General features: G+C 41.4%; 1 protein-coding gene across 1 annotated transcript in view; it reads right to left on the bottom strand.

The window, feature by feature from the left end:
- LOC136863217 (dynein axonemal light chain 4) overlaps positions 1 to 15,596 on the bottom strand; it is a 122,990-nt gene that overhangs the window by 54,031 nt on the left and 53,363 nt on the right. Inside the window, exon 3 of the mRNA XM_067139586.2 lies at positions 419 to 502. Within this exon, the coding sequence (XP_066995687.1) occupies positions 419 to 502 (84 nt within the window). The remainder of the gene's footprint in view (positions 1 to 418; positions 503 to 15,596) is intronic.

The raw sequence follows: 15,596 nt of genomic DNA, 5'->3' as shown, positions 1-15,596 counted from the left end.
AAAGTAACTTATTGTTGATCTGTACACCAAGTTTTTATTTCATCTGATATTTGTGAAAATGGTGGTTGTAAGTTTTGTGAAACAACATTTTCTCATTACTGGGTAATCATAGCAGTAAAAAACTTCGCTTGTTATGAGGCTCATGAGAATGTCAGGCTAAAATTAAAACTGTTTATTGCCTGCATGCAATTGTTGATTTTATAAATATAAATAGTTATAAATTTTATAAATATACTTACTCCAACTATGCTAGGAGATGCTGAAAGTGATAATCTCACTTCATAGACATTACTTTGTATTGACAAAGCTAACTGACAAGTATGACTGGGAGAGACACACTGGGATTTAATTATTTTGGTCTAGAAATAAAAATTCAACTACATATCAAAATATTAAGTAAGAAAGCAAATGCTCTCACCTCATTGTTGGCTGAGAATTTTTCACATGCTGTAGTCACCAGTTCAACAGACTCTGCTTTTATCTCATCAGGCATGTCTGAATGCTAAAAGCAGAAAAATGAATGATTAGATTTCACAGTGTTATTTCCATTCACTCTAGGGTGGATCTTTGTAAACCTATGGAATTCAAGAGGGCAAACTGGGACAAATATTCATTTATAACAAGAGTTAGATAGAGATTATAATAATTTACCAAGGGAGATGTTCAATAAATATCCTAAATTTTTGAAATTATTAAAGGAAAGACTAAGTAAACAACTGCCAAGGAATCTGCCACCTGGCCGACTGCCTTAGGTGGTGGTGGTGGTGGTGGTGGCGGCGGCGGTGGCGGCGGCGGTGGTGGTGAACCTTACATAATGCTGTTTGAAGATCAGCAACAACCTCTGAAGTCTTCAACGTCATGTACGTGTTACCAAAAGAGTTTGTGTGAATGATCATCTCCACCAGCACATAACAGACAGAATGACATCAATGTCAATCATTTCTATATTTTAAGAAGAAATGTACAAAACTAAGATTGGTAATATAACTTTCTCATTTGTCAACAATATAGTACATGCTGTGGTCCCTGTAGCGCTTCAGAAAGGTGAGTCAAGCCAATACATTTATTTCACATGTGACATTAGCTATTACTTAGGCAGGATTAATTAGCACGTCCACATTAAATTATTATTATTATTATTATTATTATTATTATTATTATTATTATTATTATTATTATTATTATTTATGTACTTATGTATTTATTTTCCATAAGGGACGCTGAATGGAGGAAGGGCAGGGCTCCACATACACCAAGGTGCTTCCATCCTTACTTAAATTACAGCATTAAATAAATGGAATTATAGGTTGCAGAATGTACTTATATAAAATCATCATATTTACAGAGAGATATTATTTACATAATACATTATCCACAGGTTCTGTTCTACATTATCAAAAAATTCTACTTACATACATGCAGATCCCAATTCACTCTACTGTTCTGAAGTATTGCACATCCTTGATTGAATTGATATTCTTTTGTTAGTTACATATTTAAAAGTTTTTAATGCAGAAAATGTCTATGACTTGCATACATGTATTGGTTTTTCTTTGGGGAGGTCTTGTGACAATGCCTTGCAACAATATAAACTTATGCTGCTGATTACTGGCTCAGAAAGTGGTCTGTGTTAATGAGGTGTGATGTGTTTGCTAGCTCTGGTCTGCCAAAATTGCTGGATTTTAAAAATGTTCTCTCAACTGTGCACGTATATAGTTATTGCCGGGGTGAAAACTCGCTAATTAACCCCTAGAAAGAAAATTTCATCAAGGTATTATACAACAAAGGCCTAAACAACACAGAAATTTGGAAGAGACAGAACTGCTCGAGTTCAACTGAGAACAGCAATCTTCAGAAGCTGATGACCAGAGGAGATATAGAAAATTTGCCATGAAGCAGGTGGCCTTGCATTTCTTCACTCCAGGAGGACAGAATATTTTGTCAACCAAGCCGAAAAAAACAGAAATGCCACTTCAGCAGAACTGGCAAAAGCATGGCAAGAGTCAGCAGGAGCATTCCAGCTCATCAGTTGTGGGGAAAAGACTTTGTGCAATGGGAATGAAGGTTAGAGTTGCTAAGAAGAAGTTATTTCTATCTGTTGCAATGAGGAAAAACAGGATAGCATGGTTCAGTCAGCACATAAACTGCACAAATGAGCAGTGGAGAATAGTGGTATTTTCAGATGAAAGTCGTATGTGGAACACATTCTCTACCCTATACATGGATGAAAATCAACCGACATTTCATCACAGGAAACACTGATGAATTTTCTAACTATCCCAGCAACAAGATTCTCCAAGTGAAAATCGCAAAGCTTTTCACATGCAATAGCCTAATCTTCATTGTTGTAGATTACATCGGGAATGGGAGTCTCAGCAAATGAATAATTGGATCCCTAAGAATAAGATGGGACAGTACACAACAATAAAATGGCACAGGCACAAAATTAACGTTTTTATAACCTAGGTTCATTGAAGCAGTTTACAATAGCGAGAGGATAGACTCTTTCCTATGCAGCACTGACATGATTTACAACACCTAGGAGGGTGATTAGTTTTGATTCCTCCCATAAATGACTTGCAGGCACCAGAGGACGATTTTCTTGAGCACCTTTATTATTTCTTGGTCTATTGGCTGAAGCTTGTCTCTTTGCTTATGGAGGCATGAAAGAAAAAAAGGCAAGCTACACATTTTTGAGACTGAGAGGGGACAGTTGTTAATAAATAAGAGAATCTTGTGTCTGACTTTCATGAGGAGCAGCTCGACAGTGGAAGTGAAAGGACGTACGTGCCTCTCGCTTCGCTCTCTCTCCCCTCTCTCCAAGAACTTCTAGAAGCTACACTACCTGTCCCAACCGGTTACCGCTTCTCGGTACCTAGTGTTAGATAGGGCATTCTGTGGTCCAGGGTCCCGTTCGCATCAGATCAACCCGCGCCCACTATGTGCTTTCAGAATGTCCCCACATCTACACATACGGAACCAGGCTCGCAATTCCCGAAAGAGCAATGATACGCTTCGGAAAGAGCAATTTGTTGGCGAGCCTGGGACCATTACAGACACAATCGCCCAACATCCAGAACGTCTAGAGGTGACCGATAGGGAAGAGACGCTGTTATTACAGCGCTCTGAACAATCGGCAGTCGCCAATACTACGGCGGAGAGTGAGACCCCCTCACCTCTATATTCAACTGTGGCGACGCTGTTTTCACAGCGCTGTAACCTCAACACCACATTTCCATGGACGCAGTTTGAGGGCAGGCCCACAGCCATGGCCATGGGCAGGCACACCTCTACCGCCTTACCGACTATCAGCAGTAGAAGTTAAACATAGACAAGAAAATTAAAGACAATAGACACAAAAAAATCATTAATTGTAACACTTACCGTTACATAGGTTTACCCAGCAGTTACCCAGAGACCATGAACACAAAATTACCCTTGGTATGGCAATAAGTTGTTTCAACACTACCAAAGAAAACAAGATGTTCTTTGAAAACCAGGTACATAATATTGTATTTAATAAGTAAGAGTAAAAGTAGACATAATCAGTATAAAATGAAGGAATGAACGCCCTCAAATGAAACTACAATCTACATAAAATGCAAAGGTGATATAAAAATTTAAAATGTTCGGCCGAACGAAAAGAAAATAATATACTTTCAATATTTTCTAAAACCTCCAAGAAATTGAGGACTTAGTAACCTGTTTACACTTCAGCAGAGACCTTTTCTTTACTTAAGTTATTCTCTTAATAGTTTCAAACAATTTAATTTTCTTTCATTATTATAATTGTTATTAATTTGAACAGTACCAACTACCATCCAGAGAAAAATAAGAAGGGAAATAAAGAAGGAAAAGGCAAGTAAAACAAGTAAATACGCCACCAGGATGTAGAGTCAGCCCAAGACATATAATTAGAAAACGACGTAAAGACAGAAAGCCACCCCATGAAAATAATAATAATAAAATAGTAGTGGTGATCAACCCAATCGGTTACTATGGAAACGTAAACACCCCATGCGTCCATAGCAACCACCAATATCAAACAAGAGCAACAATGGTACAAATACAGGAGGGAAAGAAACCCCAAAAACATAATTAAAATGAACCCTAGGAGATTAAATAAAATTAACCAGAATTAGAATGTGGCAGAAAAACATTTCACCGAAATTCAGGCGAAACCTCATGCGCTCTATAGTTTATAAACAGCATAGTTACCTTTCCAATTACACATAACTTTCCGAAAACGTTAGATAAATATAAACCAATTTGCCTTTTCAAATTAGAAGAAATATGAAATCATAATTCTTTTTGGAAGTAACCTTCTTAAATTTCACTACCCACGCCTTTCAGAAACAGTTAGGCGATATTATCAAAATACAATAGGGAACCCGAATTAAAGAATGCCCTAACTAAAATCAAAGGAGGTGAGGATGGACGCTTTTAGAAGTTTCACACACCAGGAATCTTGAGACACACAGTTTGTACACTACCTTCGATAGAATCCAGAGGCCAAAGGAATAGAATTTATGAAGAGACTTAATGTTGGTTGAAGCTGCAGAAACACGTTACTTACGTAGAGGTTCAAGTACTTTACACATCATAAAAAACTAAATAGCTCAGAGGACGTTCAGTTGAAAAGTGGTTGAGAAGATTTTTGAGGGCAAGCCCTCATACAAATGCCATTTATCCAGGCTTCATGTCGCATTTAGAAACCAAATGCCGGAGCGGAGTAATCACACATCCTTCCTCCATCATACTCAAGGCAAGACTCATGGCAGACCACACCGATAATGAGCATGGCCCCACAGAACGGAAAGCGAAAGTCATAGACTCGCCCACCAACTTAGGGCACGTAATTTTACCAGACCAAGATTAAGGATTGCAAGAGAAAACATTACAGCAATATAATCTCATGGTGACAGTGACGAAGATGGTATCAATTAAATAAAGTGGGCAAGGCCACGTAGAAGGTACTTGTAGAATACAAGACTGAAATAATTCCGAATAACACAATTTTCAAAAACTCGAATGTAGATTTTGAAATATGGTTGGGGAGAGCTAATACTCGTCACCAACGTCACACACCAAGTCAGCCTTTCTTAAGGCTAACACATGTAGCCCTGCCACGCGCGGTCCCAACAGGTCACAAATAACCCTCGCTCTGGACACCGACCCCGTAGAGCAGGGAATAAATGTGACAGGTGGTGTTTCACTCACTAAACACTACATATTACACATGACAGGCATATCTAACACACACACAGCCTCAAAAGCTTACCAGAGCCTAGGCTCGCACCTTCTGGTCCAACCAATGTCAGCCCGCGCTGAACGCTGTATAGCTGAGCTGGCGGCCGGTGTGGCAAAGACTGGGGGTGACGTGCCGTCCGGCCCGGTGGCACAAGAGCCTAAATACAAAACGGAGAGTACCTCTCTCCCCAACACAATCCACCCCCTCCTACCCAACCTAGTGGTTGACCAGCCGGACGGCGGGAAAGCGGGACTCAGTCCCACCGACCTAAGTGAAGAGGCGGTGCCCCCGGGAAGGAAAGAGGGGAAAAAGAACCAGACTCGGAGGATGGCGCCAACAAAAGTCCAACCCCCCTCCTGAGCAAGCCAGCAACTCGGACTCTGACGAGGCTAAACTGGTGATGGACCTGTCAAGTTCATCCCAAGAGGCCGACTCTGAAAGTTCGGAGAGAGAGGAGCAGCGCGAGCATGGGGTGACCGAAACCTTGGACCCAGCCACCCAGCCGGGAGACCAGGGCGACAGCTACAGGGAAGCTAAAGGGAGGAAGGGGAAAGGGAAAGAACCTAAGCCCCTGAGCCGCAAGGCCCAGGAAGGCGGGGCTCATGAACTGAGTACCTGAGCCGATAGCTCTACCAACACATCTATCGGCTCAATCCAGCAGCCACCCACCAGGCCACAGAACACAACATGCACGAGGCAGGCAAGGGCAGCAATTACCTCAACCACCACAACCAACACAAACAAACACCCGTAAGGGGTCAACCTCCCCCCCTTATGTTATACACTAAGGACACAAAGGTAATCGAAATGGAGCTCCTCAAAAAGCTGGCTCATGAACAGAGAAACTATTGTTTCTCCAGGCCGAGAGTAGATGCGCATGAAGCAGTCCAGCTACACATGTCCAGTTATGACAGCTATGAGATTGCTATCAGAGTGCTGAATGGGCTAAATATCAAATTTGTAAGGATATTGCCCAACAGCACAATGAAGCGTTTCGTGGTAAGGACGAACATTAACACATACAATGCGGAGGAAATCCAGCTTGTGATGCAATCGCAGGGTATCCCCGCATTCCACGTCGCACGGATGCGAACAAGAAATAGGCCAGCCAAAGGATGCCTCTTCCTGGTTGCCGTGGTGGACATCCCAGGAGCGGACAACCTGAGGAGAATGCGGATGCTCGCGAATATGCTGGTGTCGGTCAAGCCGTACCGCCCCCCAGCCACTGGCCCCCAATGTCGAGTGTGCCAGAGGCATGGGCATTCAGGGGCAGCGTGCCAACTGGATCCCAGACGCCGCAGATGCGCCACCTCCCACTTGTCTCGCGACTGCCCCCACAGCAGCGACCCCACGTACTCTAAGTACGCTAACTGCGGGGGAAACACGCGGCTAATTTTAAGGAATGTCCCAGCCGCAGGGATTTCAAAACCGCTTTCCAAGGCAAAGGGCAAATGGGAGACAAGCGTGGCAACCCTAAAGGCCAAGCAGGGCCCTCAGGCACAGGCCCCTCAGGCAAAAAGGGCCAAAATCAAGGCCCCTCAGGTAAACAAGGCCCATCAGGTGGAGGCAAATTCACCTTGCAACCCCGAAGGACGGAGGGTAAACACAACCCCGGGCCCTCAGCCCAAGCACCCCCCCACCACCGTCCAAGGAAAGACCTCCAATAACAGAAATAAGAAGGCCCTGCCCCCTACAACTAACAGAAGGCAGGTTAAGCCCATACAAGCTGCCCCCGAGCTGCCCCAGGGCCCGCCCCAGGCCAGATCCACCCCCGCAGGGAACCTGCCGCCAGCATCCGCAGCACCGCCCCTAACACCACACCAGTCTCACCATCTCAACACTACACCTGAAAAACTAAAACAGGTACAGCAACCAGAAGGGAACATGGCAGGAAGGGCGTTCAGGGAAAGGATAGGTGAAATTCTGAAAAACGTCTTCCCGAACTTGAATCTAACTGCAATCATAACCGCTAGGGTTATGATGATCAACATACTGGCTGCGACCCTATCACTGCCATGGCTAGGGGACCTGGCGAATGCGATCGCAGACCTCCTAACCCAAGATGGCTGAACAACTCAGCGATGATAATAATAATAACAACAACACACAAGGGCTCCGAGTACTAATATGGAACTGCCAGGGCGTCAGGTCCAGAAAATAGGAACTCGAAGCCTTCCTAGCCGCGAACACCATACTTGTAGCACTCCTAACAGAAACCTTCCTCCCACAAGGGAAGAAGTTCACCATGAGAGGCTACAAGGCTAACGGATTCACAATTAAGTATTTTTTATTTTCCACCTTGTCAATACATTAATTGCTTAAGGCAACTTATTGGTTAAAAGTGGTACATGTTTTGTATATTATTAACATCTTCAGCCACATAACAATGTTTAGATAAAAAATTCATATAATGACAAAGGACACTTCCTCTCAAGCATTGATACTTGATAGTCATTAGACAAAATTACAAAGATGTTACGTTAGATCATCCGGATGTCTAATGAAGAATGGAAGTAAAATATATTGCAGTATTGTTATGTTAAAATATTTGTGATTAAAGGTGGTGGTAATGGTTACAATAAACTAAAACCTATTTAGTGTATATGGATATGAGTACATTAAACACATTAAAATATAGGCCACAGTACAAAACACTTGAAAAATTATAATACATTAAAACATAGTATATATTTTAAAAAACGTCTATTAAAATTTGGGTTCATGTTATGTAGCACTCATTCTTCAATCTTCTTGTGGTGGTTGTGCTAATTTAGTTGTATTAAGTGATCGTCGAGAATGTTCTATGGCTGATATACTTTATATTGATGTGTTGTAAGAACTCTTGACATTAAAATTTTTTGAAAATTGAGTATTGTGCAATTCAACTATTGATGTACTCCAGTAAGTTTTATATATACTGTGAGACATTAGACATCCGAATGATCTAAAGTAACATCTTTGTAATTTTGTCTAATGACTATAAATGTTATGTACTAGCTGATGATGGCCATGACAGGCCGAAACCGGTACTAGTGTAATAATTCATTCACAATAAATAAGTATTGATCGGTGGAACACTTTTCTCGTCTATAAATTGAATCCAATCAATATGGAAAATGAAGCTTATAAATAATAAAACCCGCTTTCATTAGACGAACAGAGGCTAAGGTAGCGGAATTTCTCGCAAACGCACCTAAGCCTGAGGTTAAGAAGACTAATATACACGAAATTAAGTGGATAATAGGTCACCTTAACCCAAAGAAAGCACCTGGCCCAGACGAGATCCAAAACATAATACTCAAGAAACTAACTCAGAGAGCCCTCACACTACTCACCAAGATATATAATGCAATGCTCCAATTGCAGTATTATCCAGAGCAGTGGAAAAAGGCGAGAATCCTTGTGTTTGGGAAACCAGGCAAGGACAAATCTGATCCAAATAACTACAGACCCATCAGCCTCCTGGACGCCCTCAGCAACGTATTCGAGAAAATACTACTGAAAAGGCTAGTAGCACATATCAAGGAAAAAGGATTCATTCGAAACGAACAATTCGGTTTTAGAATTGGCCACTCCGCCCCGCAACCACTTACCTGGTTCGTCGAACAAGCAACCATCGGACTAAACAAGCGGAGGGACACAGGCACGGTATTCCTTGATATCCAGAAGGCATTTGATAAAGTGTGGCACGAAGGCCTGTTAGTGAAATTAACAGACCACGAATTCCATCCAGGGTACTTGGCCGAGAGTTCCAAGTAGATGTTCACAAAACACTGTCAAGCACGTGAACGATTAGGGCAGGTGTAGCCCAAGGGTCACTGATAGGCCCCAATCCTGTTTGTCCTATTTACAAACGACATGCCAAGAGCGGAACTCACCACCACGCACCTCTACGCTGACGACACTGCCATCACAGTACAACACCCTCAGCTAGCGTGCACCCGAATTAGGCTACAAGTAGCACTGCAAACTTTCGAGCCCTGGCTACCTAAATGGCGAATCAAGGTCAATATCGACAAATGCCAAGCTGTGTTATTCACTAGAAGGAACAGACGCACACACAGGCCAGCCAATATCAAACCACTCAAGTTATTTAACCAAGATATAGCATGGCACAACAAAGCCAAGTACCTAGGAGTAGTCCTAGATAGGAAGCTAACCATGCTACATCACATCAAAGACATCCAGCGAAAAACACACATAAGACTACTACTGTTCTATCCTACACCGAATAAAAAATCCTGTATTAACATGAGAGTATCAACCAACATGTACAAGGCCTTAATTAGGCCAATAATCACATACGCAGCACCCGCATTGGGCCACACTGCTATGATGAACCTGGATAAGCTGGAAGTAATACAAAATAAATGCATTCGAGCAGCAGCTAGACTCCCATTTGACACACCAATACGGCACCTACACGAAATTGCAAAAGTCAGCTCGATAAGGCAACACATACGTAAACAAACACTCCGAATATACACAAAGTCATGGGGTAATAAGATCAACCCACTAGTCAGTGGAATAGGATGTTACAACGTCGAACTGTACACTAAATACCCCACTCCGAAACACATTCTGTTCAGCCACAGGGTTAAGAGGTCGGAGGTCCCAAACACTCCCCACCCCCCTCATAAACTGACACCCACTCAACATCTCGCACACATCCTACACTGTAAACAATTGTATAGTTGAGGACAAAACATGACGACCTCAGTTCCTAGAAGCGAGCTGGAAGCCAGCTGTAAATCCCACCCTTCACCCTGCTGAGTTAATGAGCTCTAAGTGATCCTTGTTTGTTATGGATAGGCTGCCAAACCACTTTCTTCCTCACTCTCTGTAGCATTTACCCTTTCTTCGTGTAGAGTGCAGTAGCCGATTTGGCATCTATGGCTGCAGCAGAGGTAGTAAGTCCTATTAGTCACTAATAGACACCGAGCTGCCGCTGGAAAGTAGTGGTGTGAGGCGAGGTCGTTATGATTTGTCCCCAACTATATATATGTACATGTCTATTATGCCAATTATGTTACAAGGAAGCAACCGAGGAAGGATTGAGAGAAGAAATTCAAACAACGAAGACAACACAGCCACATAATAAGAGACGACCCAATCCACCTCCACCCCATGCCAGTGACAAGGGAGTAGACAGAAAGCCCATCTCTGAATATATTATTTTACAACTATTGTTTACATTGTTTTTCTTACAGGACACGAGAGCAGAAAGCAGCCTGCACTTTACTGAGAAGTATATAAATGTATAAATGTATGTATGTATATAGTTACAGATTGCAGTGACAAGTGTGTGCCAAAAACACAGCAAAGAAGGGAGGTCATCAGGCAAAAAAGAAAAAGCCCCTTACTTTAAGTAAGGCTTGGCTCTATTTCCCCCTTCTCCTTAAGGGAGACTTGGCACCAGAGACTAACCTGTGGCCCAAAGCCCAGACACTACCGAACCCCAGCCACACCAGGCAGTGATGAATGTTCCTGACTCCTTTACTAGCTTTACAAACATATAAAATTGCATTTAAATTGAAAAATATGAAACATTAATATTCATTAAATAAAATACACAATCGTCGGACCTTGTACTCACACTTAGTTCTTACCTGCTTACTTACACATGTTATTTGATGGGCGCCAGCTGCAACTCAGTGCAGCAATAATAGAATGAGAATCTTGACTATCTCTAGGGTGTGGGGTAAAAAGCTTACTTTTGACAACATACCATATAAGTTCTGGGAAAAGGAGATTGGCGTTTGGTTTTCCCATTAAATTTGAGGTTAAGGAATTTTAATGTACAAATGAAACGAAAGATTAATTTGATATAACAAAATATATTCTTGAAATTGTATATAAAAAATAGTAAGTCTTGTTGCGATAAAACAGATGAGAATATGAAATTATGACATTGCAACTGAAAGAAACTAGGCATGAATTTGAATTCTTCTTGACCGGACACTTAACAATTTATACGAAATATATCCCTCACTGTTTCACTTCACTATACCTTCAACACTTTGAGTGTAATTACGACGTATTCCTTAGATCTGGCATCTACTGTAGATGTGTCACGCCTAATTTGGTGATGTATCCATGTGACTGCTTCTTCTCCATATCATATGACTTCTTTGTAAGTCTGTATGGTATGACATCATTGCAAGTGTATCCTTCTATGACTCCATCACTGTTCAACATCCACTTCTCCCTCCACCTTCCGTTTAACTAATGACTCCCATTGACTGACTGAGGCCTCTCCATCTCGCTCAGTTAATGGACAACTGTGGCCTCTCCTTCCAGTAGAATAATGACTGACGCTACAATATGCAGCCACCTTATATAGGCATTAGGTTGACACACATACATAACCTCCAGAAATAACCATCATCGACTCCCACCTCGCGACAGATATTACATACAATGGTGAAATAGCCTGGAGCGGCCTGGGTTTCTCAAAGAAAGTGAGCTCAGTGCTAAATACTCATGATGACGTAGCCATGACATAGCAATGACTCTGCATTTACTCCAGCAATATTGCACAATGTCGCAATGTCACATCCACATCTGACATACAGCAACTCTTTACTGTACATGTATCTAATGTTAATCTACACACACGTATATATGCATAAAGTTAACTACAATCATGCGAGCGACAAGCATTGCAGAATGGAGTTGAATAATAATTATAACACAATAATAGTAATTTCACATATAAAATAATAATACTATGGACATAATAATAGTAATATTAATGATACAATAATAATAATAATAATAATAATAATAATAATAATAATAATAATAATAATAATAATAATAATAATACAGATATCACTTTGTAATGGGATTTGAACCGTTACAGTGACAAGAAGGACTGATCCCCATAATAATTAACAAATGCAAGGAAAATGGTTATGACTGCATGACACATATTCCTAACTAACACAACCTCTGGAATTTTCAGCCCACATCCTTGCATGGACTATCAAAAGAAATCAGGTTTTACATGTAGGCTCTTTCTCTTTTCTGCCTATGTGGTTTTTCCTTGACCCTTAATACCACCTAACCAACACAAACCTTGCCCGGTAACGCGTCTAACGTGCAAACAGGCAGACACGCCTGTAGTACCTTTCCCACTCTTCCCTGCTATCTCTTTTCTTCTTAGAAATTAATAGCAAGTCGGAGGCAATGTAGATTGTGTTGATTGCCACCCAGGGGGAGCGCGCTTCCGAAAAAAAAAATCTGGCTTTTATCATTTGGTCCTGTCAGTCCTTTAAAACCCATTAACACCATATGTTGCCACACGGCTTGTGCCTTTTTCTTTTAGTACTGTTGGCTACAAGAAAAATCTGGAAGACTATGATGTCATCCAACAGATGAAAAGTGTGCGTAGAATTGAGTAATCATGTTTATTTAAATATAAAGTCTATTGCTGTGACACAAGGAGTAGTGAACTTTTGGTTATTTTCAGATTCCTGCAAAATGGCTGTCGGCTTCACGTAACCTGCCAACTTTTAGCAATCAAAAAACCGAAGATTTTATGTCTTGGATTTCATCACATAGGCCTACCGTATACTGCGCCACGGTCTAGGTGAAAAAAAAAAAACAGGATAGAAGGCATACATATCTACAGCTACAATGCGAATTACCATTCAATTTAAAAGCTTAAACTAAGAAAACATAAAAATGGTTACAACAAATGTACCTAATCATTCTTTATTATTATTATTTATTATTATTAAAACGTCTTTATTGTGGCGAAGTTAGGGCTCCTGGCCCTTTCTTACACTTAACCACTTCATGTGCTTATATGGTTATGACACATTTATGACACATACATATGAATAATATTATGTATATCACACCGACACACGCAACAAAATGCATAATAGGTCCCTTTATTAGACTGTAAAATGAATGGAAATTTAATTTTATATGTATCTCTTAACACTTGGAGATAACGCTTGTTATATTTTTGGCGAAAACGTGAAGAGAGAATACCAGAAAATTTCACCGACACAACCCCCTGAAATACATGCAACTCATTAAAATTATGAAGTAAGAATGAACAAAAATGCACAGAAATATGCAAAACTACCACATACAAAACAGATTAATGTGTCTCAAGCATTATAAACATACGACTTTGACAGGGGGGATAAGCACAGAACCGCAAGAAAAAACATGTAGCCTCAACTCCAACGAAACTACGCACAGAAACGATGTTAACAGTGTGCGAACCACGCAATAACAAACTCATTCTTTTGTCTCGATAAACTGAGTTGCTAGCGTGTGCTAGCCTCTCTTGCTTGTAGAACGGATTTCCGTCCTGAATCCCCAGCTGTAAAGCACACGATACACAAAGGCAATGGACGATACACTCGCAAAATAATGCATCAAATAAATACTCTTAAAAATGGGGTTGCGTAAATTACACAAGCACATCAAAACTTATCCTTTATCCTAGGGGAAGATTACTGACCATACTCGACGTTATATTGGTCAAAAATAGAAAGTAGTAAGAATAAATCCAAAAATCGAAAGACGAGTTAAAAACGGAAAGTTTCCAGGTAAATCGGAAGGGTTGGCAGGTATGAATTTATAAATGAAGTTGTTTCATGAGATTATGTTTACAGTAGTGTTGTGCTCACTTCATTATATATATTGTAAGCATTTGAAATAGTATGGGCACACAATGCCATAGTAGTGCTTGTTGAATCATTAACATTGCCATATGACAACGACCAGCAACGCTAGGCGTTTATACTCAGTAAAATTGCTGCAGCTGTCAGATCATGTTATATTATCCTAATTCATACATTTCTTTGCAGGAAGAGACTTTCCCTTTCAGAAGCACTGGATGTGCTACTGACTTAAGATCTTGATGATGATACTTTAATGGAACCGCCTGATGTAAGTGCACTTACAGACGAGGACTCTGGTGATGAAGATGATGGCGGGCTTATCGATAATCACAGTTCTTGACAGCTGTGTGCCACTGCTGAAATGAAGCTTGTAAATAATGAAAGAATTGGGATTAGTTACAATGGTGAAGCTGAGCTACCAGAGAATGAAATGCCTTTGTGTCTACTGATGCAAGATCTGTTTCAATACACAAAACTGCAAAAGAGTGGATAAGATAGAGAAAAGAATAAATCTAATTATAAACCAAGATGGACTGAAGGGGCTGATTTCAATATAGGGCGATTGTCACCATCGTCAATCACTACTGATCTGCATTTAGGGCAGTCGCCCAGGTGGCAGATTCCCCATCTGTTGTTTTCCTAGTCTCTTCTTAAATGATTTCAAAGAAATTGGAAATTTATTGAACATCTTCCTTGGTAAGTTATTCAAATCCCTAACTCCCCTTCCTATAAATTAATATTTGCCCCAATTTGTCGTCTTTATTTTCATATTGTGTGTGGTCTTTCCTACTTTTAAAGACACCTCTCAAACTTATTCGTCTACTAATGTCATTCCACACCATCTCTCCACTGATAGTTCGCAACATACCGCTAATGATACAGATGATGATTCCCATAGGGAATGTCCAATAACGGACCAACTATATTGGTACATACCGCTTAGTCAAGCAGCTCGTCTCCTTTCTCCCAAGTCTTCCCAGCCCAAACTTTGCAACATTTTTGTAACGCAACTCTTTTGTCGGAAATCACCGAGAACAAATCGAGGTGTTTTTCATTGGATTTTCTCCAGGTCTTGAATCAAGTAAGCCTGGTGATGGTCCCATACACTGGAACCATACTCTAGTTGGGGTCTTACCATGGCAGTGGCGGCTCGTGGCTGTAAAGTATGGTGAAGAGCTATTACCCGTTCGGTTTCGAGCGACAGATTTAGGAACTTCTTTCTTTCTTTCTTTCTTTCTTTCTTAATCTGCTTACCCTCCAGGGTTGGTTTTCCCTCGGACTCAGCAAGGGATTCCACCTCTACCGCCTCAAGGACAGTGTCCTGGAGCTTCAGACTCTGGGTTGGGGGATACAACTGGGGAGGATGACCAGTACCTCGCCCAGGCGGCCTCACCTGCTATGCTGAACAGGGGCCTTGGTGGGGGATGGGAAGATTGGAAGGGATAGACAAGGAAGAGGGAAGGAAGCAGCCGTGGCCTTAAGTTAGGTACCATCCCGGAGAAGTGGGAAACCACGGAAAACCACTTCCAGGATGCCTGAGGTGGTAATCGAGCCCACCTCTACTCAGTTGATCTCCCGAGGCTGAGTGGACCCCGTTTCCAGCCCTCGTACCACTTTTCAAATTTCGTGGCAGAGCCGGGAATCGAACCCGGGCCTCCGGGGTGGCAGCTAATCACACTAACCACTACACCACAAAG

Source organism: Anabrus simplex, chromosome 2 (genome assembly GCF_040414725.1).
Source record: "Anabrus simplex isolate iqAnaSimp1 chromosome 2, ASM4041472v1, whole genome shotgun sequence".
Taxonomy (NCBI): Eukaryota; Metazoa; Arthropoda; class Insecta; order Orthoptera; family Tettigoniidae; genus Anabrus; species Anabrus simplex.
This window is presented reverse-complemented; position numbering and strand designations above follow the sequence as displayed.